At 44.2% G+C, this 20,325-nt stretch overlaps 1 protein-coding gene across 9 annotated transcripts in view; it reads left to right on the top strand.

Moving 5' to 3' along the window:
* NFAT5 (nuclear factor of activated T cells 5) overlaps positions 1-20,325 on the top strand; it is a 149,252-nt gene that overhangs the window by 119,350 nt on the left and 9,577 nt on the right. For all 9 annotated transcript variants that reach the window (XM_042852039.2, XM_005310572.5, XM_042852038.2 and 6 more), the window contains 3 exons: positions 6,851-6,999; positions 9,025-11,452; positions 19,297-19,543. In XM_042852039.2, coding sequence (XP_042707973.1) covers positions 6,851-6,999; positions 9,025-11,452; positions 19,297-19,535 — 2,816 coding nt within the window. In that variant the 3' untranslated portion in view covers positions 19,536-19,543. The remainder of the gene's footprint in view (positions 1-6,850; positions 7,000-9,024; positions 11,453-19,296; positions 19,544-20,325) is intronic.

The raw sequence follows: 20,325 nt of genomic DNA on the forward strand, positions 1-20,325 counted from the left end.
CTTCTCTAGACCTGCTGTAGTTATGCCAATGTAGCACTTCTAGTATAGACCTGCCCTTAGATAAGTTAAGTGTCTTCAAGTTGACATGGCCTGATTAAATATATCCTAGAATACTTAAGGAACTGGTCGAAGAGATCTCGGAGCCATTAGTGATTATTTTTGAGAACGCCTGGAGGACAGGAGAGATCCCAGCAGACTGGAAAAGAGACAGATAGATATAGTATATATCTATAAAAAGGGGAATAAGGACAACCCAGGAAATTATAGACCAGGCAGCTTAAATTCGGTACACGGAAAGATAATGTAGCAGATAATCAAACAATCTTTTTATAAGCACCTAGAAGAAAATAAGGTAGTAAGTAACAGTCAACATGGATTTGTCAAGAACAAATCATGTCAAACCAACCTAATATCCTTCTTTGACAGGGTAACAAGCTTTGTTGTTGAGGGGGAAGTAGTAGATGTCATATCTTAACTTTAGTGAGGCTTCTGTTACTGTCTTACCTTCTCATAAACAATGTAGAGAAATGCAGCCTTGATGAACCTACTCTAAGATGAGCGCACAACTGGTTGGAAAAGTGTACTCTGAGAGTAGTTGTCAGTGGTTCACTATCAAGCTAGAAGGGCATAGTGAGTGGGGTCCCGCAGGGCTCTGTCGTGGGTCTGGTGCTATTCGGTATCTTCATAATGATTTGGATAATGACACAGATAAAGTTCACTGGTGATACCAAGCTGGGAGGGTTGCAAGTGCTTTGAAGGACTGGAGTAGAATTCAAAATGAACTTGACAAACTGGAGAAATGGTCTGAATTAGGATGAAATTCAATAACAAATGCAGAGTACTTTACTTAGGAAGGAATAATCAGTTGCACAAATGGGAAATGCCTACTTAGGAAGGAGGACTACAGAAAAGGATCCGGGGGTTACTGTTGGTCACAAACTAAATATGAGTCAACAATGTAATGCTGTTGCCAAAAAAAAAAAAAAAAAAAAGCAAACACTATTCAAGGATGTATTAGCAGCAGTGTTGTAAGCAAGACACAAAGTAATTATTCTGCTCTACTCAGCACTGATAAGGCTTCAACTGAAGAACTGTGTCCAGTTCTGGGCAACACACTTCAGGAAAGATGTGGATAGATTTGAGAAAGTCCAGAGAAGAGCAACAAAAATGACTAAAGATCTAGAAAACGACCTACAAGGAAAGATTGAAAAAATTGGGTTTGTTTAGTCTGGAGAAGAGAAGACTGAGTGGAGTCATGATGATAGTTTTCAAGTATGTAAAAGGTTGTTATAAAGAGAAGGGTGATAAATTGTTCTCCTTAACCACTGAGAACAGGACAAGAAATAATGGTCTTAAATTGCAGCAAGGGAGATTTAGGTTAGACATTAGGAAATACTTCCTAACTAGGGAGGTTGGGAAATCACTGTCATTAGAGGTTTTTAAGAATAGGTTGGACAAACACCTGTTAGAAATGGTATCGAAAATACTTAGTCATGCCTCAGTGCAAGCGACTGGACTAGATGATCTACTGAGGTCCCTTCCAATCCTACGTTTCTATGATTCCATGTTTTTTTTCTTCTTTCTCCACAAGAAAGAGAGGAGCCAAAAAAAAAAAAATCTAATTCATCACCTACATCTAAGTCCCCTCTAAGCTGTGTGGTAGCGCAGCAACCTATTAAGCGCTGCGCAGGTGCTCAGGGCTGCGACAGGGGGAGATGCCTCTCTCCTAGCCCTGGATCTGCTGTGGCAGGGAGAGGTGCCTCTCCCTGCCAGCCCCAGCCCAGTCCCGGAACTGCTGTAGCCAGGGGGAGAGGCACCCTGGCCCCAACCCAGCCCAGCCCCAGACTTGCTGTAGCCGGGGGGAGAGGCACCCTGGCCCCAACCCAGCCCAGCCCCAGATTTGCTGTAGCCGGGGGGAGAGGCACCCTGGCCCCAACCCAGCCCAGCCCCAGATTTGCTGTAGCCGGGGGGAGATGCGCCTGCCCCAACTCAGCCCAGCCCCAGATTTGCTGTAGCCGGGGGGAGAGGCACCCTGGCCCCAACCCAGCCCAGCCCCAGATTTGCTGTAGCCGGAGGGAGAGGCACCCTGGCCCCAACCCAGCCCAGCCCCAGATTTGCTGTAGCCGGGGGGAGAGGCACCCTGGCCCCAACCCAGCCCAGCCCCAGATTTGCTGTAGCCGGGGGGAGATGCGCCTGCCCCAACTCAGCCCAGCCCCAGATTTGCTGTAGCCGGGGGGAGAGGCACCCTGGCCCCAACCCAGCCCAGCCCCAGATTTGCTGTAGCCGGAGGGAGAGGCACCCTGGCCCCAACCCAGCCCAGCCCCAGATTTGCTGTAGCCAGGGGGAGAGGCACCCTGGCCCCAACCCAGCCCAGCCCCAGATTTGCTGTAGCCGGGGGGAGAGGCACCCTGGCCCCAACCCAGCCCAGCCCCAGATTTGCTGTAGCCGGGGGGAGAGGCACCCTGGCCCCAACCCAGCCCAGCCCCAGATTTGCTGTAGCCGGGGGGAGAGGCACCCTGGCCCCAACCCAGCCCAGCCCTAGATTTGCTGTAGCCGGGGGGAGATGCGCCTGCCCCAACTCAGCCCTGGCTCAGACCTGCCACAACCGAGGGGCGAGGCACCCCAGCCCTGGCCCAGACCTGCCGCAATCGAGGGGAGAGGCGCCCCTCCCTCGGTCCCAACCCAGCCCAGCCCCAGACGTGTTGTGACTGAGGGGAGAGGCACCCCTTCCCCAGCCACAACCAAGCCCCGGACCTGCAGTGGCCAGAGGGAGAGGCGTCCCAGCTGCAGCCAGGGAAGAGGCGCCTATCCCACAGCCACAGCCCCGGGAGCTGCCGTGGCGGGGAGAGGCGCCTCTCCCCCCAATCCCAGGTGCTGCTGTGGGAAGAGAGAGCTAGAGGTAGTCCTCTCTCCCCGCTGTAACCCCGGGGCAGCCTGCACCCCAAACCCCTCCTCCCTGGCCCCACCCCAGAGCCCGCACCCCCAGCTGGAGTCCTGATACCCCCACACCCTAACCCTCTGCCCCAGCCCTGAGCCCACTCCCACACTCCAAACCCTCCGCCCCACCCTCGCCACATGAATTTTGTTATCTGCACTGATATGGAGGTGATGTGTCGCACATCATCTCCATATTGGTGCACATAACAAAATTCATTCCGCATATGCGTAGGAGAAATTAGAGGGAACACTGACCTACAGCTCCCCAGAAATGGAATGCCACATGGGATGAGCAGTTAACCAAAATCTTAATACTTGTTCTAGGTCCTTTCTGAAAATGACCAGTAAAAAGGTCCCTCCCTCGGGGGGGAGGGGAGTAGAGGGGGGTTAGTCCATTGGGTCTGATGTGAACTGGGATCAGTTTCAGTTGCAAAACTATTTCATAAACTGGGCCATCCCTAAATAACACACAGCTGTCTAAGGCATGAGAAATAAACAGAAAAATCCAAACACCCCCCCCCCCCCGCCCCCAAAGTTCACCTCTCCAGGGGCTCTTCAAAAGCACTTGACTCACTTGCCCAGGTCTTTCCTATCGCAATCAAATTTCCTCTGTTTGGCTGTCTCAGGCCCTAGCTATCCAGGTTCTTCCAGCCCTGAGGAAGGGGTGCATTTTCTGTCGTTTGAGTAGCCCTGGATTGAAGCTACTTTTTCCTTTGAGTCCTTGACCGTAATCCTGTCCTTACTGAATTTAGTTGACAGCTTAAGCAGTTGTAGTTTGGCACTACCCCCAACGTAGTCTATTAACCCCTTTCTGGGGTTATTGGTTTATAGACACTAAAATCCACTTCCAACTCAGGATTATTCTCTGTAGTGCAGAGCTGTTGTCTGCATCTAGGTACATTCAGACTGGATCACCCCAGAATGCATTGCACATCAGTTACAGGGAATGGTACAAATGACTTGAAGAAATGGTTGTCGAATTGTTTGTGTAGATGGGGTGCTGTCATTGTCACCCTACATTGAGAAGGGTGATGACATAGTGGAAAAAACACCTGCACCCAGTTTAAACTAACACTTCCACCATTGCGATACGAACAATGCAAAAAGTCCTAGAACGGACATATTCATTATGGCTACATGCGCAAGCTTGGTACCCTAGATGGGATGGGTAAATTTTGTTTTAGGGCAGGAAGGGGCAAAGGCTCTGAAGTTATATAATCTGTGTACAGCAATCCTATGCAATGTGTATTTATATTATAAAAAGTAACAACATCATACTTTCTTCTACTGAGGTTGTTAATGATTTAACAGAGGAAGAATGTTTAACCCACTACTTATGCAAAGTATCTTTGAGCTCTCAATGCAAAGGACCTTAGAGAAAAACTCTCTCATAAATCCAAATGCCCATTAATGTCTTGAACGTGTCAATTCACTGAGCCCATGATTCCATTCCTGTTTTTATTTATACCCTTCTCTCTCCCCTTTGTTATGTGTCCTGGCTATTTAAATCCTCTTACTTGCTACTAATCTTTGCAGTTATTGTTCTCTGTAAGTGGCATCCCTGCCAAATGGAGTGGGACAAATCCACTGAGCTTTACACATAGTGTTACATAACTAGCTGCCAGGCTTTGCCATGCTCATCACTGAAGGATTTACTATTTCTCACGGATATTTATGCACATTACTCATGGGATTCTTTCCATTCCAAAGTTAACCTTTCCATTTATTGAAAAAGAAAAACCACATCAAATCCACAGTTCTAACGTTGTGAAAGAATGCTGGAGTTCTGGCCCATGTCAGTGCTGTGCAGAAGACCAACTAACTAGAGTTTAATCTCAGGGCACCCTTTAAAACTTGGAAAGGGTGTTCATGTGTGTGGACCCACAAGGTTTGGGACTCTGGCTAAAGAACTGCTCTATATCTGACATTGCCTCTATAATACTAAATTTATTCTGAAATTGTTGGTGATGGTGTCAGTCTCCAGATACTGTGCTGACTGTGCTACATAACTACCTAAATAGTGCAGTATTGGTTGAGAAAGTACAAATTTAAAGGAATACTGGAGCTAAGCATAAAGAACTATTGTGATAGTTTACTACTTTTTCAAAGTGCTCCCAATTTCTTCTGTTGGGTTTCATTCTCCCAGCCAAATTTTGTTGAAAAGTTTAAGAAATATACCTTTGATTGTGAACGAACACACCATTGTTTGTGTTTAACCCATATATCATTGGGATTTAGAATTAGCTTTGTACTAACATGGTTGTTTATCTGCCACTTCTTCAAAAATGCATTAAGAACTTTTCATTGTTCCTGAGAAGCACAATGAGACTAAAGTTAAAAGATAACACAGTTTCTAAATCCTGCCTTTAGAGCATAAAGAAATTCTGATAACAAATAGCAACAGAGGGTCCTGTGGCACCTTTGAGACTAACAGAAGTACTGGGAGCATAAGCTTTCGTGGGTAAGAACCTCACTTCTTCAGATGCAAGAAGTGAGGTTCTTACCCACGAAAGCTTATGCTCCCAGTACTTCTGTTAGTCTCAAAGGTGCCACAGGACCCTCTGTTGCTTTTTACAGATTCAGACTAACACGGCTACCCCTCTGATACTTGATAACAAATAGTTATCTTTAAATGCTATTAAATGCTAAATGCTATCTAGATATCAAATTGGCCAAAACACATAGCTATTCTAGAATGGAAATAATGTTTTGAAACTCTTGTCTCACTTAAACCGTATTCCCTGCTAACTGGCCAATATGCAAATCCTGTGGTTTAAGTTTCCGGAGACATTCCAAAACTGAGCGGATGGAAAGAGAAGGAGAGCCTATTTGGCTATTTATACACTATGTTCAACTAATGGCTGAGGATTTATTATTCAAGATACAAAATGTTCTTTTGGGAGAGAACCTCTGATCTCTTGCAGAGTAAGTGTACTAGGAACATGGAGTAGGACATGAAAGCATTGTCCAGGGCACTTTGCAGAAGGCTGTTCATAGTCAGTATCATGTTATGCTGTGTGTACATTACAAATAGGAAAATTGTTTCATAGCCTTGATTTTGGGTCTGGGATGATAAGAAATGCAAAAGATAACAGCCCTTTGATAAAAAGATTAGCACTTCATTGAATTCAGGCTTCATATTTTACTTCTTGGTCTGAGACTTGCAGTTTCAGCAAACTTTTGAAATTAAGTAATTCCCTTTTATTCACATCCAAAACATCAGTTGGTGTTAGGCACAATTTGCAATTAGATTAGAAAGGATTTAGGATTGAAAAAGATTAATTCCTCAAGAAGCCTGCCCTCCAAGTTTAGAAACATTTAGAGGACAAAGTTAGATCTTACTTACATACTGCATCATAAAGCTGATATACAGATCAGGTCAAGCTTTTTGTTTTACAGTGTTTCACCCCAATGAAGACTTAACCAAACTGCTTTGTGAACTTGCCATTGTGCAAACATATCCTGAAACCGGATTGTTTCATATTGCAATCTCAAATGCAATACAGTTAAGTTATTTCAATCTGGAAAATCCTTTCTTGACCCTAGAAGTTTGTAATATAGACAATTTAAGTATGGGTATGCTGGTCTAGAAATGTACTCTTGCGTGAAATGCAAAAGTATAGCATTGCTGTTTGTTTAAAATCCTGTTTATCTGACACTACAGTTGTTTGATTTATGGGGTTTAATGTGTATTCCAAGATTGTTTCAAGGTTTCTGATTTGTATAGTGATCTCTCTCCTTCTAGCATGCCATCTCCTGTGAGGAGGAAAGTTTATGGCATCCCAGCAAAACTGCACTGGAAAAGAGCCACCATCTCCCTAATAGTCTGCCACTAAGGAGTCAATACATTGAGCCATGATTTTTAGAGGCTATAATGCAGGATAACATTTTATCAACTCTTTGTGTTTTGCAGCAGTGGCAGCCACTGGCTGTAACCTGGATAAAGTAAATATTCTCCCTAGTGCCTTGATAACTCCACTTATGCCGACCAGTGTGATTAAGAATGAAGATGTGGCTCCAATGGAAGTTATAGCCGAAAAAAGATCTCCCACTATCTTCAAGGTAAGCTAAATTGTGAGCCCACTATGCTGATTATCCAAGCTTCGGGCATGACAGCATGTCCGACTATTTCATGGTAGTGTGAGGAGAGAAATAGGAGAGTGGTGAAAACTTCATAGCCCAAATCCAGTCAAACCTGTAATCCAGACATGCACATAAAGCAGTGAGTGATTCCCTTCAAAGTTATCAACAACACTCTGACTCCTGCACTTGTCCTCAATGAAACAGACTGTGGAGCAGCACAGGTGTACAAGTTCTATTAGTAGCTTGCTGGCCCAAAGTCTCCGTTCTCCTGTTGCACTGTGTTCAGCCATAAAATCAAACACAGCCAACCTCCAGAAAGCTACTAATAGTGACCTGCCCTGAGCAGCAGCCTTTTCTGTTAACTTGGGAGAATGAGGAGGCGCAAAAAGGAAAAAAGCAATAAATATACAGAGTGGGGGGAGAAAAAATCCTACAGATGGGAAAACATGAGAAACCAGACAGAGTAAAGGAAAAAATTATGACCCAGTGCCAGTACATGTGCCTGTAAAGGGAGATAGTTATCAGTTTATCACTTAAGAAAAAAGTCGGGTAGCCCTGACTAGTGGTTTATTTAGGATGTTTTGTTTGGGATGCCTTTTGGTTCTTTTCTAGGACAGTGGAAATTTTCCTCCTAGAGTAATCTCCATTCCCCAACTACGTGCAGGCAGGTTCATTTGTAAGGTATGAGTATCAGCTTTTGTGTCTCAAAGCTGGACAACATTTCCAAATGAGACATGCACTGTAACCAAGACAGAGTAAGGAAAAGATGAGGAAAACAGCTGAGGAAGGGAAGCACTGCTGCAGGAAATTTGTTGGTATAACACAAAGCTGGAGAATAGCTGGAAAACATTAGTAGTATCACCATTGTATGGCTGCTTCTCTGTTGTACAGCAGCACAACAAATAAAGAACAGTTTTATTTATTTGCAGCACAGTCAGTGAAACAAGGAACAGTCAGGATAAAGCCAGGACAAACATACATGCAAACCTATGACTTCATGGAGACTTGAGAAAAAGAAAATACTGCAAGCCATTCTACATTGCAACTATTTATTAAATGACCTAAACAAACCCAAAATGTTCATACAACTTAGGCACTCAATTCCACTTTTAGGCAACTTTATAAAAGTGACTAGATTTTCAAAGACGCTAAATATCCACTATTCCCACTGAAACCCAGGTGAGTTGTGAAGTGCTCATCAGCTATGAAAATCAGGTCAATTTTTACACAGTTGCCTAAATATGCAATTGTTTAAGCTTTTTGCACCCAAGTTTGAAACTGTTGACCTATATGTCTATGAAATGAATGCTACCGCTTCCTGCTAAGAATTTAGACTACCTCCCACAAAGAAAAAACTATCTGGATTCTAAGACATGCTTCCCTCCTCCTCCCCCTCCCTCTCCCCCCTCTCCACCCCCCATCAGAACAAAAATCAGCTTAAAAGTTAAGGGTTGCAAACCAGTTTCCCATACTGAATTAGCCTATCAGCTTTTACTGTTAATGGCTCAAAAACAAAAACTGAGCAAGTTATTTTATCCTACATCTGGCTTATAGCTTCACAAATAGGAGTTTCCCACACTGATGCACATAAACCTTGCTTGCTGTACTGGATCACACTACTGGTCCATGAAGTCCAGTGTTTTGTCTACAATAGTCCACTATCTGATACTTCAGAGAAAAGTGAATAAACCCCCACTTAATATATCTAGCCAATTCTGCAGAGTACATGAGTGAAAATTCCTTCCTGGTCTCAGTCAGCATCAGTTTATGCAGTGAAACAGAAGGTTTGATCGTCCTTATTTTAGCATCATAACAACAAATATTATTGGTTAAAATGTTGAATCCCCTTTTAAAATCAGCTACAGTATTTGACTGATCTCTTGTGGCAGTGCAAGTCATCTTATTAACTATAACCGTATCCTAAGACGTCAGTGAAGGTTTCTAAGCATGACCTGAGTAATCCTACATACTGCTTAATGTGTACTGCTTTTTTTTTCCCACCAGGCTACAAACGTGGTTGGACCAACTCAACAAACATTAGAAAATATGTCCAGCATATCAGGAAATGGAACCTTTTCAACTGCTGCTTCTCATTTACCTTCTGAGAGTGAAAAACAGCAGCAGATACAGCCTAAAGTGTATAATGCAGAGACTCTGACTACTATCCAAACACAGGACATTTCACAGCCTGGTAGCTTTCCAGCTGTCTCTGCTCCCAGCCAACTGCAGACTAGTGATGCGCTATTGCAGCAAGCGGCACAGTTCCAGACGAGAGAGTCCCAACCCAGAGAGGGGTTACAATCAGACAGCACTGTAGTTACTTTGTCACAGTTAACTGAGGCTTCGCAGCAACAACAGTCAACACGATCAGAACCAGCACAGACACTACAGCAACAGATTTCATCCAGTATTTTCTCACCAGCAAACAGTGTGAGTCAGTTACAGAACACTATACAGCAACTGCAAGCTGGAAATTTTCCAACCAGCACTGCCAGTGGAAGCAGTGGAAATGTTGATTTGGTCCAGCAAGTCTTAGAAGCTGAACAGCAGTTATCTTCTGTTTTGTTTTCTGGGTCAGATAGTAGTGAGGATGTTCAAGAGCAACTCAGTGCAGACATTTTTCAGCAAGTTAGTCAAATCCAAAACAGTGTAAATCCTGGGATATTTTCCTCATCAGAGACAGCAGTCCATTCCAGGCAAGAGAATCTTTTGTCTGGAAGAGCTGAAAATGTCCATCCGCAGCCTGAGAGCTCATTGTCCAATCAGCAGCAGCAGCAGGCAATGGAGACTTCTGCAGCAATGGTGATTGGAATGCAGCAAAGTATGTGCCAGGCTGCAACACAGATGCAATCTGATCTGTTCTCCTCAGCAGCGTCAGGAAATGGAAACCTCCAGCAGTCCCCTGTTTACCAGCAAGCTTCCCACTTGCTAAGTGGGCTATCAACAAGCGAAGACATGCAGATGCAATGTGAGTTATTCTCCTCATCTTCTGGTGTTTCTGGAAATGAAACAACTACTACTGCTCAGCAGCAAGTCTCGACAAATGGCTCTACCATGTTTCAGACATCGAGTTCTGCAGATGGAGAAGAAGCTTCAGGACAGAATAAACAGATGCAAAACAACGTGTTTCAGACCATGGTTCAGATGCAACACAGTGGGGAAAGTCAGCCTCAAGTTAACCTTTTTTCATCTACGGAAAACATGATGGCCGTTCAGGCAGGTGGAACTCAACAGCAGGGAGGTGGACTGTTCCAGCAAGGTGGGGAAATTATGTCTATTCAGTCAGGAAGTTTCATGCAGCAATCCCCACATTCACAAGCTCAACTTTTTCACTCTCAGAATCCCATTGGTGATGCTCAAAATATATCCCAGGAAACACAAGGGTCTATTTTTCGTAGTCCAAATTCCATTGTCCACAATCAGACCACTTCCTCTTCTTCAGACCAATTGCAGCCTCCAATGTTCCACTCCCAGAACACCATGGGTGTATTGCAGAGCTCTTCTGTACCTCAAGACCAGCAATCAGCCAACATGTTCCTTTCCCAGAATTCAATGAACAACCCTGTAACTCAAGAAGAACAGATGTCATTCTTTACAACACAGAATTCCATTTCTCCACTTCAGACAGCCACAAACACTGAGCAGCAAACTTCTTTCCAGCAGCAGGCACAGATACCCCACATTCAGAACCCTATGATTCCCCAAGATCAACCCCAAGCTCAGCCCACTCAGCAGGGTTTGTTTCAGACACAAGTCTCACTAGGCTCCCTCCAATCTAGTACAATGCCCCAGAACCAACAAGGGGCTATCTTCCAGCCTCAACATTCAATGGTTGCTATTCAGAGTAGCCCTCCATCCCAAGAACAGCAGCAACAGCAGCAGAACATGATGTTCAGTACTCAAAATACGAGTACAATTGCTTCTCAGAAGCAGACTATGATTTTCAACCCAAATCAAAATGCAATCACTAATCAGGAGCAGCAGAACCAATCTCTTTTTCATGCACAATCCAATATGGCGCCAATGAATCAAGATCAACAGCCCATGCAGTTCCAGGGTCAAACAACAGTGACTCCACTTCAGAATCCGGGGTCCAGCCAGACAGAGACACAGCAGCCCACCATGTTTCATAACTCACCCCAGATTCAGTTGGTTCAAGGATCACCAGGTTCTCAAGAGCAGCAAGTCACCCTCTTCATCTCTTCAGCTTCCATGTCTGCCTTGCAGAATAGCATGAGCCAGCAAGAGCTGCAGCAGTCTCCCATCTACTCTTCTCCGAACAATATGACAGGTATTCAAGGAGCTGCTTCTCCTGCACAGCAACAATCTTCTTTGTTTCACAATACAACAGGAAGTGCTATCAACCAACTGCAGAATTCTCCTGCTTCATCTCAACAGACTTCAGGAATATTCCTATTTGGGATTCAAAATAGTAAGTGTTAAAAATCCTCAATTCTAATATTACGGTTTAGAAAAACATCTACTTTGGAGGCTACAAAATTAATTGTGTTTGTACAGCTCTGTAGAGGTGTAAAGTGATAATGGTTACAATCCTTTCCTTGAAAGTGTTAGTCATTAAAGGCAGGAAATAAGTAAATTACACCCATGCCTTTTGAGAAACTTCTGTCACCTTCAGTGGAACATGCAAAAAGTTTACGTGTGTATAAGCCAATACAGTTGCATTTCTGTTGGATATACGCCATTTATCCCAAAATACTAAAGATTATCTATGAAACCATGGGGGTGGAAAGGAAAATGTGAAATCAGTGCTCAGAGTTAGACTTCATAGAAGAGGATCTGTTCTAAATAGTTAATTCATGCTTAATACTTATATAGAGGTAATAAAAGGACGTGTTTCAAAAAGTCAGTGAAGTTCTTTTTAAAAATAAAGAGCTCATTAGTACCCCATATTTTCTCCCTGTGAAGGTACTTGTATACTCTAATCAAGTTATCTCTCAATCTTCTTTTTAATAAGCTAAGCAAACCATCAAATTATTTTTGTGGTGCTTTTCTGTGTTCTTTCCAATTTTTCAATGTCCTTTAAAAAATGTAGACACCAGAATTGTCCCCAGTATTCAGATATTAATTTTGCCAATGCCATGTACAGAGGTAAAAATGACTCCTCTATTCCTACTTATTACTCCCCTGTTTATACAGACAGCAAATTAATTAGCCCTTTTGGCCACAGCATCGCACTAGGAGTTCACGTTGAATAGCATTGAGTTAAGTACCTATCCCTATGGAACCCCCCTAGAAACAGCCCTATTCAGAGATGATTCCCCATTGATGACTGCTTTCTGAGATCTGTCAGTTAGGTTTGAATGTTCCTTTAACTATTCTGAATTTTCACCTTGAAGTTTGAAGTATTTTCTTCTTCTCTCTCACTCCATTACAAAAATAATTAGTCTTCAGATTTTACCTCTATGACATAGTCAAAGTTTTTCACTCCTCGTGTGCGCCAGTCCCTTTACTTCCACTTTTTGAACACTTACTATTAAAAGTAAAGAAATTAGAAGAATAAAAAGGATTTTTCCAAACACATGGAAAACTAGTTATTCTGACTAGTGCCAAAATTCGTTCTGAGAGAGAAGTATGGCTGTATTAGGTATATACAAAAATAAGCTTGCCTCATTCAGGGCATAGGAGGGATAATGATAAGAATCTTAAAGTTAAGTGTAAAAGGAGACAGATGTTTGATTTTCCTATATAGAGTTAGCTTTTTAAATATTGTTTCTTACCTATGATACCCTCGCTGATATGTGTTATGCTGTTTATCCTTTTGAGGTCTTGATTGCTGCGATTGACAACAGCCCTACTAATTTCAGAGGGGTAGCCATGTTAGTCTGTATCAGCAAAAACAACGAGGAGTCCTTGTGGCACCTTAGAGACTAACCAATTTATTTGGGCATAAGCTTTCATGGGCTAAAACCCACTTAATCAGATGCACAGAGTGAAAAATATACTAAGCATGTATAAATATACAGCACATGAAAAGATAGGAGTTGCCTTACCAAGTGAGGGGTCACTGCTAACGAGGCCAATTCAGTTAGGGTGGATGTGACCCATTCCCAACAGTTGACAAGGTGTGAGTATCAACAGAGGGAAAATTATTTTTTGTAGTGACCCAGCCACTCTCAGTCTTTATTCAGACCTAATCTGATGGTGTCAAGTTTGCAAATTAATTCCAGTTCTGCAGTTTCTCATTGAAGTCTATTTTTGAATTTTTTTTTGTTGAAGAATAGCCACTTTTAAGTCTGTTATTGAGTGTCCAAGGAGATTGAAGTGCTCTCCTACTGGTTTTTGAATGTTACAATTCTTGATGTCTGATTTGTGTCCATTTATTCTTTTGCCTAGAGACTGTCGGGTTTGGCCAATGTACATGGCAGAGGGGCATTGCTGGCACATGATGGCATATATAACATTGGTAGATGTGCAGGTGAACGAGCCCCTGATGGTGTGGCTGATGTGGTTAGGTCCTATGATGGTGTCCCTTGAAGAGATATGCAGACAGAGTTGGCAACGGGGTTTGTTGCAAGGATAGGTTCCTAGGTTAGTGTTTCTGTAGTGTTCACTCCATGCATCTGATGAAGTGGGTTATAGCCCACAAAAGCTTATGCCCAAATAAATTGGTTAGTCTCTAAGGTGCCACAAGGAGCCCTACTAATGTGGTCCTGAACACGTCTTATGCCCAGATTGCCAGATGTGACAGTGTGAGGTGATATCTTTGCTTTTGTGGTATGGATATGTGTATCAGTCTGAGCTGAAATCACTACTCATTTCATGCTATACAACAAAATGCATTACAGCTATAGCAATATCATCCTGGTGGTGGAGAGGGAGCTTTCTGGCTAGGTACCAAGTAACGGTTTTAACTGTCATTTTTAGTGGTATAGACCAGTTGGCTTTCTGAGCAGTTTCCTAGGGTTTTTGAGTAAATGAGAAACAAATTGTGTTGTACCCCTTTCTTCGCTTACTTGGTAGATGACAATTTTTTCTTCGTGATCAAATTTCTTTGTTAGATTGCTTTGAGCAGAGTTGAGTCTTCATGGCAAATTTAGAAAGATTATTAAACAATCTGGAACTGTAAGCTAAATAGTACCAAAAGGATTGATGATGGGAGGCCCTGAGAGTGAAGTATACAGATACATGAATGAGTGACAAGAGTTCTGGACTCTTTGTTTAGACCTGTGACATTTTTAATAAGATTATTCATTAGTTGGAAGAAAATTACTAGAACGTGAGTACTGCATCTAAATAGAAAAATTCTGATAGATTCATTATAGGAATGTAACTCTTGTGCACTGAATTATATTTAATGCTCTAGAATAGATTGAATCTTAGGCCTTGTGTACACTGGCACTGGTGTGAAAAAACACCCCACTGAGCGCAGCAAGTTTCAGCGCTGTAAAGCACCAGTACAGACAGTGCACCAGTGCTGGGAACCGCACCCCCGTGGAGGTCAGTTTTTTAGAGCCAGCGCTACGCCACGACCACACGCAGCGCTTTAACGTTGCCAGTGTAGACTAGCCTTTATAGAACCCTATGTAGCTGCCAGTATAGTAGGATCCACTTAATCGCCTCCCTGAGAAATGGCATACCTTTTTAACTGGGATGATTGCCAGGGAATGTGTTACTTGAAACAGTGGATAAATGGCACAACTGATGTATTTAAACAACACACATCCAGTTCTGCATGTAGCCTAGTCATGGTAAGTTATACTGGTGTTAGCTGGTATTTGCTAACAAAAATTTCCCACCATGCAGTCTTCAGTGTTTCTTCTGGCTTCCTCTCTGTTACTTAGTGATACCTTAACAAACAAATAAATAAATAAATAAAATATATAAACACGCACACACACACACGCACACACGCAAATACCAACTAATATATATTAAATATTTAATTGCTCTGCAGTATGCTTTTCTCTAAAGCAGTTTGTAAAATTAAAATGAATACCTCTCAGGGAAAAGTACTGTGTTTTGCTGAGAACCTGGATAGTGCTGATCCTGCAGTGAGTTTCCCCACTGATTTCGTTAGCAGGAACAGGATTGGCCACTATGCTATTTCCGTTATATTTTTTTTAATTCTATTCTCTTTTTCCATAATAAAATAACCAATTAAAATCCTTCAGCAATCGCTGATTGTCTTATTTAAACTGGAGAAATGAGTTACGCTTGTCCATATTAGGAATTTTTTTTCTAAACAAATGATAGCTGGCATTTTATAGTCCTAGTGTAAGCAGGGCAAGTTGTAGTTTTAACATGGGTGAATGATATTCATGGGAATACACCTACATAAGATCATATTCAAAAATATGTCAATAACCTGATTGATGAGATGTACACAACTTTTATTTTACGGCCATGTGCAGTTCTGTATTGCTTGAATTACTCTATATTTGCTTAATCTCTAGAGATATTATCTAAATGCGACAGAAACTTCAGAGAATTCAGAATGAAGCCAGTCTATGAAGATGAAGTTCTGCAAATGTTTATACCAGTGCTTCAACACGTTTGTTCCTATTTTACCTAGCAAGGAGTGATCAACGCAGTTAATGTCTATTCTAAAGTTTCTTGCCAGTCATGATAAATCTCCAGCTGCATTTAATTCCAGTCCATGTTCAATATAAAGCAATTCTAACTGTGTTTAAGGGTGAATTGAACTCCTTTTAGTACATATACCGAGAGAAATGCACCTTACCCCACTTTAAAGCATTTTTATTTCTTCAAAGCACTGTACAGATATCTTCCTGATACCCTATAGTAACGTGACATAGTCTTAAATTGCCATATAGTCTACTTCCAAAACTAGGCGTTCAGGGTGTAGTTGTCATGACGCATGGATCTTGAACCTGGGTTTGCAGGAGCAGCCATGCTCCAACCCTCCACCTGGCGGCCTGCTGACAGCCTGACAACTGCTTGCCATGAAGACCAGTCCCAGTTTGAGGCTCTACTCCTGAGGTCCTATCAGTGGAGTCTCAGAGCAGCTGATTGTCCCACTGGCCCTACTTAAGCCAGCAGCAGAAACAGGAAGCTGTCCGAACAACTAGGCTCCTCCTGTTCTGGACTGTGCCTTGTGCTTCCTGCTGCCCCGATTTGAGTTTCTGGCATCCTGACCCAGCATGACTCCTGGCATCTGATATGTGGTTCTGATCTCCGGTTTGTTTCCTGGCTGTGACTCCTGGTATTATGACCCAGCCTGACTCTGGTTCCCAACTCAGGGTCCTGATCTCAACTTTGTCTCCTGCTTCTGACCTCCCGGTGTCCTGACTAAGCTGACTCTCGACTCCTGTCTCATGAGTTTGGACTCCGGCTCTGACCACCTGGGCCTGGCTACCCACAACCTGGCCGTGACAGCTTATTTGGACCACAGTAATGCTATGGGACTGAGCCCAGTGCGAGAAGTATGGCCCAGCAGCACCACCCCAGTCACTGGATGCATCAAGCACTGCAGGCCCAAGTCGTGCAGCTCATCAGGGAGAAGTGGTGGCTGCAGAAGCAAGTGAGGCAGCTCAGTTTCAAGAATGCCGTGCTGCGACCACCACTTGCAGTGCCCTGCCCTGAACAGGGGCCTGCAATAGCCTTGCCTGAATGGTTCGACGAGAGCCCCCAGTGGTTCAAGGGCTTCATGAACCAGTACCACCTTCTGTTTCTGATGTGTCCCAATAGCTATGCCTCTGACGAGTCCAAGGTGGCCTTGGTAATCAGCCTGCCTACAGGAGACGCATTAGACTGGGCCTCCCCTGCTGAAAGGCCATAGCCGGTGCTGTTGAACTGCAATGCCTTTCTCCAGTCAATATCAATCAACTTTGACCCTTGCTGAGCTCGAGCAGCCAAGGGCACACTTCTGCCACCTCACAGCGGATACAGACTGGAATGAAGCAGCACAGCTCTTCCAGTTCTGGTGGTGCTTACAGAAAGAAATCAGAGACTAAGGGTATGTCTACACTTACCGGAGGGTCCGGCGGCAGACAATCGATGTTCTGGGATCGATCCCGGAAGTGCTCGCCATCGACGCCGGTACTCCAGCTCGACGAGAGGAGTACGCGGCATCGACGGGGGAGCCTCCCTGCCGCGTCTGGACCCGCGGTAAGTTCGGACTAAGATACTTCGAATTCAGCTACGTTATTAACGTAGCTGAATTTGCGTACCTTAGTCCGAAGTGGGGGCTTAGTGGGGACCAGGCCTAACTGGCTTGTGTAGAGATGCCTACGGGCCTAGATGCCCTTATGAATCTTGCCATCTGCATAGACTATCGGCTGCGAGACTGAAGGGAGGAGAAAAGAAGTTCCCTGTAGTCCCTCTACCCGCATACCATGACCTCATCTTCTGTATCACCTGGTGAACCTACACAAGCTGATACAGCTTGTCAGCAGCTCACTCCTGAAGAAAAAGAACAGTGCCATCCGCACCACTACTGCGGCAAACCTGGTCATGTGATCTCGGCCTTCCCAGTACAGACATGATGCAACTTGGGGAAACAAGCCAGTCCGAGCACAGATGGGGGCAGTCGGCCTGGTCCTTGAGAGAAGAGAATTTCCCTGTACTCTAGTCCTCTCTGAGAGATATCCCGAGCTCTATCCAGGGGCTTCCCATTTGCAGGTGCCTATTGAGCTGTCAATCCAGATTCCTTTCCAACAGGCCCTCATCAATTCAAGACCAGCGGACAATTTTATGGATGCAACTACAACAACAGAAGTTCATGCCAGACATGACTGAAACTATTGATGGCTCCCAGATGTCTTCAGGTCCAGTTGGGGAGAAGACTGTCCCCCTGGAGGTCTTTATTCAGGGGCACAGAGAAATAATACAATTTGGTGTGATCCATTCCCTGCATTTTCCCCTGATCCTTGGCATCTCCTGGCTAACCCTTAATGATCCCCCTCATTTGCTGGCAAGAATAGAAGGTCATTTTCCCATCAGAATTCTGTCAAAGGCTTAGCCAGGGACCAGTAAGTGTTGCAGCCAGGCCCAAGTAGGTTTAATTGCTCATATTGAAATGCCTACTGAAAGAACTATGGAGCTCCCCCCAAGTACTGTGACTGTGCTGATGTCTTTGAGTAGAAGAATGCAGCAAGCCTCCCCCCACATCAGGACTGTGATTGTCTCATAGAACTGCAGTCGGGTGAAGATTCCATTTGGATGAATATATGCAATGTCAGAGCTCGAACTGGCTGCGTTGCAAGAAAACCTGGCCTGGGAGTTCATCCGCAAGTCAACTTCACCAGCCGGTACCTCAGTCCTTTTTGTAAAGAAGGACAGCATCCAATGCCTCTGTCAATTACCGAGCACTAAATCCGATAACAATCCAGAACCGCTACCCATTACCTCTAATCCCTGAGTTGTTGAACCATGTGGGGGCCACCCATGTATTCATTTAACTGGATCTCTGGAGATCATAATACTTTATTCATATCTACTGTTCCCTCTGAATGCATGCTGTGTTGAAGTAGTTCTGTGGCTTGCATGGATTAAGTTTGGCAGTTTGTCTGCAGTTGGGGGGAGGGATAGCTCAGTGGTTTGAGCATTGGCCTGCTAAACCCAGGGTTGTGAGTTCAGTCCTTGAGGGGGCCATTTAGGGATCTGGGGCAAAATCAGTACTTGGTCCTGCTAGTGAAGGCAGGGGGCTGGACTCGATGAACTTTCAAGGTCCCTTCTAGTTCTGGGAGACAGGGTCATTGGAAGGAGTACCAGAAGCAAGGGGGAAGCTGATAGCTAATGGCAATTGCAGATTTATGGGTATCTAGTGTGTAGATGGTGACTGAACTGAAAGAGGATGCATACATAGCTAATACTGAAGGAGGCCAGGCACACTTCCCACTGGTTGCTGGGATATTAATAGAGTAATTTTAACAGAAGCCCAGATCTTCAACAGTACTTGTACTAATCCCAGTTTGTTCTTGTACACTGGCAAACTTGGACGCCTAATTTATGTGAGTGCAAAAGCATGTGTACTTTTGTGCATTCTCTTCTGCAGATTTGGACCTGAATAAAGATGTTTACACTAGTATGTTAAACTCTTTTTATGAATGGATTTCCAAGTTTCAATATCCATGTGTGAAGACTTAGATCCTATTCCTGGCTCTGCTGCTAGCCTGATGGGTGACCTTGAGCAAGGCACTTCACTTCTTTGGGCCTCAGTTTCCCCACTGTCAAAGGGCATAACAATGCTGACCTTTGTAAAGCACTTTGAGATGTACTGGTGAAAAGTGCTAGATAAAAGCTAGGGATTATCATAATCATTTATTGTATTTATGTTCATTTTTTTCTTATCAGACTGTGGCCAGCTGTTAACATCTGGACCATCTGCATTGCCAGATCAGCTGATGGCTATAAGTCAGCCAGGTCAGCCACAGAGTGAGGGGCAACCTGCAGTGACAACGCTTCTGTCCCAGCAGATATCTGAGAATTCTCCACTACCTTCATCTATGACAACCAATCAGTGTATAGAGAAAATTGATGACTTGCTTGTGTCATTACAAAACCAGGGGAACAACATGGCTGGCTCATTTTAATTGGCCAAGTAAGTAGTGAATTTGGGTCTGTGGGTCTTCTTGCAATGATATTTAGTAAATTTTTATATATACCAAAGAGCCTCTTGTTTTAACAGATGATGACTTTGCAATGAAGTCAAAGTGCATGCAGAAATCAGTTAATATATCTCTATGTCCCTGAAGCAAGTGTATAATTTCGAATAGTCCAGAGTAGGGAGTATTGCTGTTCATCAAGAGATCAGAATCTGTAGAAAATAATTGATCAAGTTTGAGGTTTGTTCTTGAATTGCTATTCGTTGTTCTGTCACCTAGCATTGCAGTCTAATAATTCTAATGGCAAAGGTAAGGTGAATGGGTCACTTTCAGCTTGACCTGGCATCTTTGAGAACTGTCACCAAATCTGGCTTTAGTTAAAACTTTGGGTTTATTGTGGATGCATTAGACTCCACTTCAGTCTATAGCAGAGGTGGACAAACTACGGCCCGCGGGCCACATCTGGCCCATGGGACTGTCCTGCCCGGCCCTTGAGCTCCCAGCCAGGGAGGCTAGCCCCTGGCCCCTCCCCTGCTGTCCTCCCTCCCCCGCAGCCAGCACTCTGGGCGGCAGAACTGCGCGCTGCTGCTGCTGAGCAGAGCGGCAGCGTGTCTAGCTCTGGCCAGGTGGCGCGGCTGCCAGACATGCTGCTCTGAGCGGCATGGTAAGAGGGCCAGGGCCGAGTGGTTGGATAAGGGGTGAGGGGTCCTGGGGGGCAGTCAGGGGACAGGGAATGGGGGGGTTGGATAAACGTGGGAGTCCCGGGGGGCTTGTCAGG

The sequence above is a fragment of the Chrysemys picta genome, chromosome 14 (genome assembly GCF_011386835.1).
Source record: "Chrysemys picta bellii isolate R12L10 chromosome 14, ASM1138683v2, whole genome shotgun sequence".
Taxonomy (NCBI): Eukaryota; Metazoa; Chordata; order Testudines; family Emydidae; genus Chrysemys; species Chrysemys picta.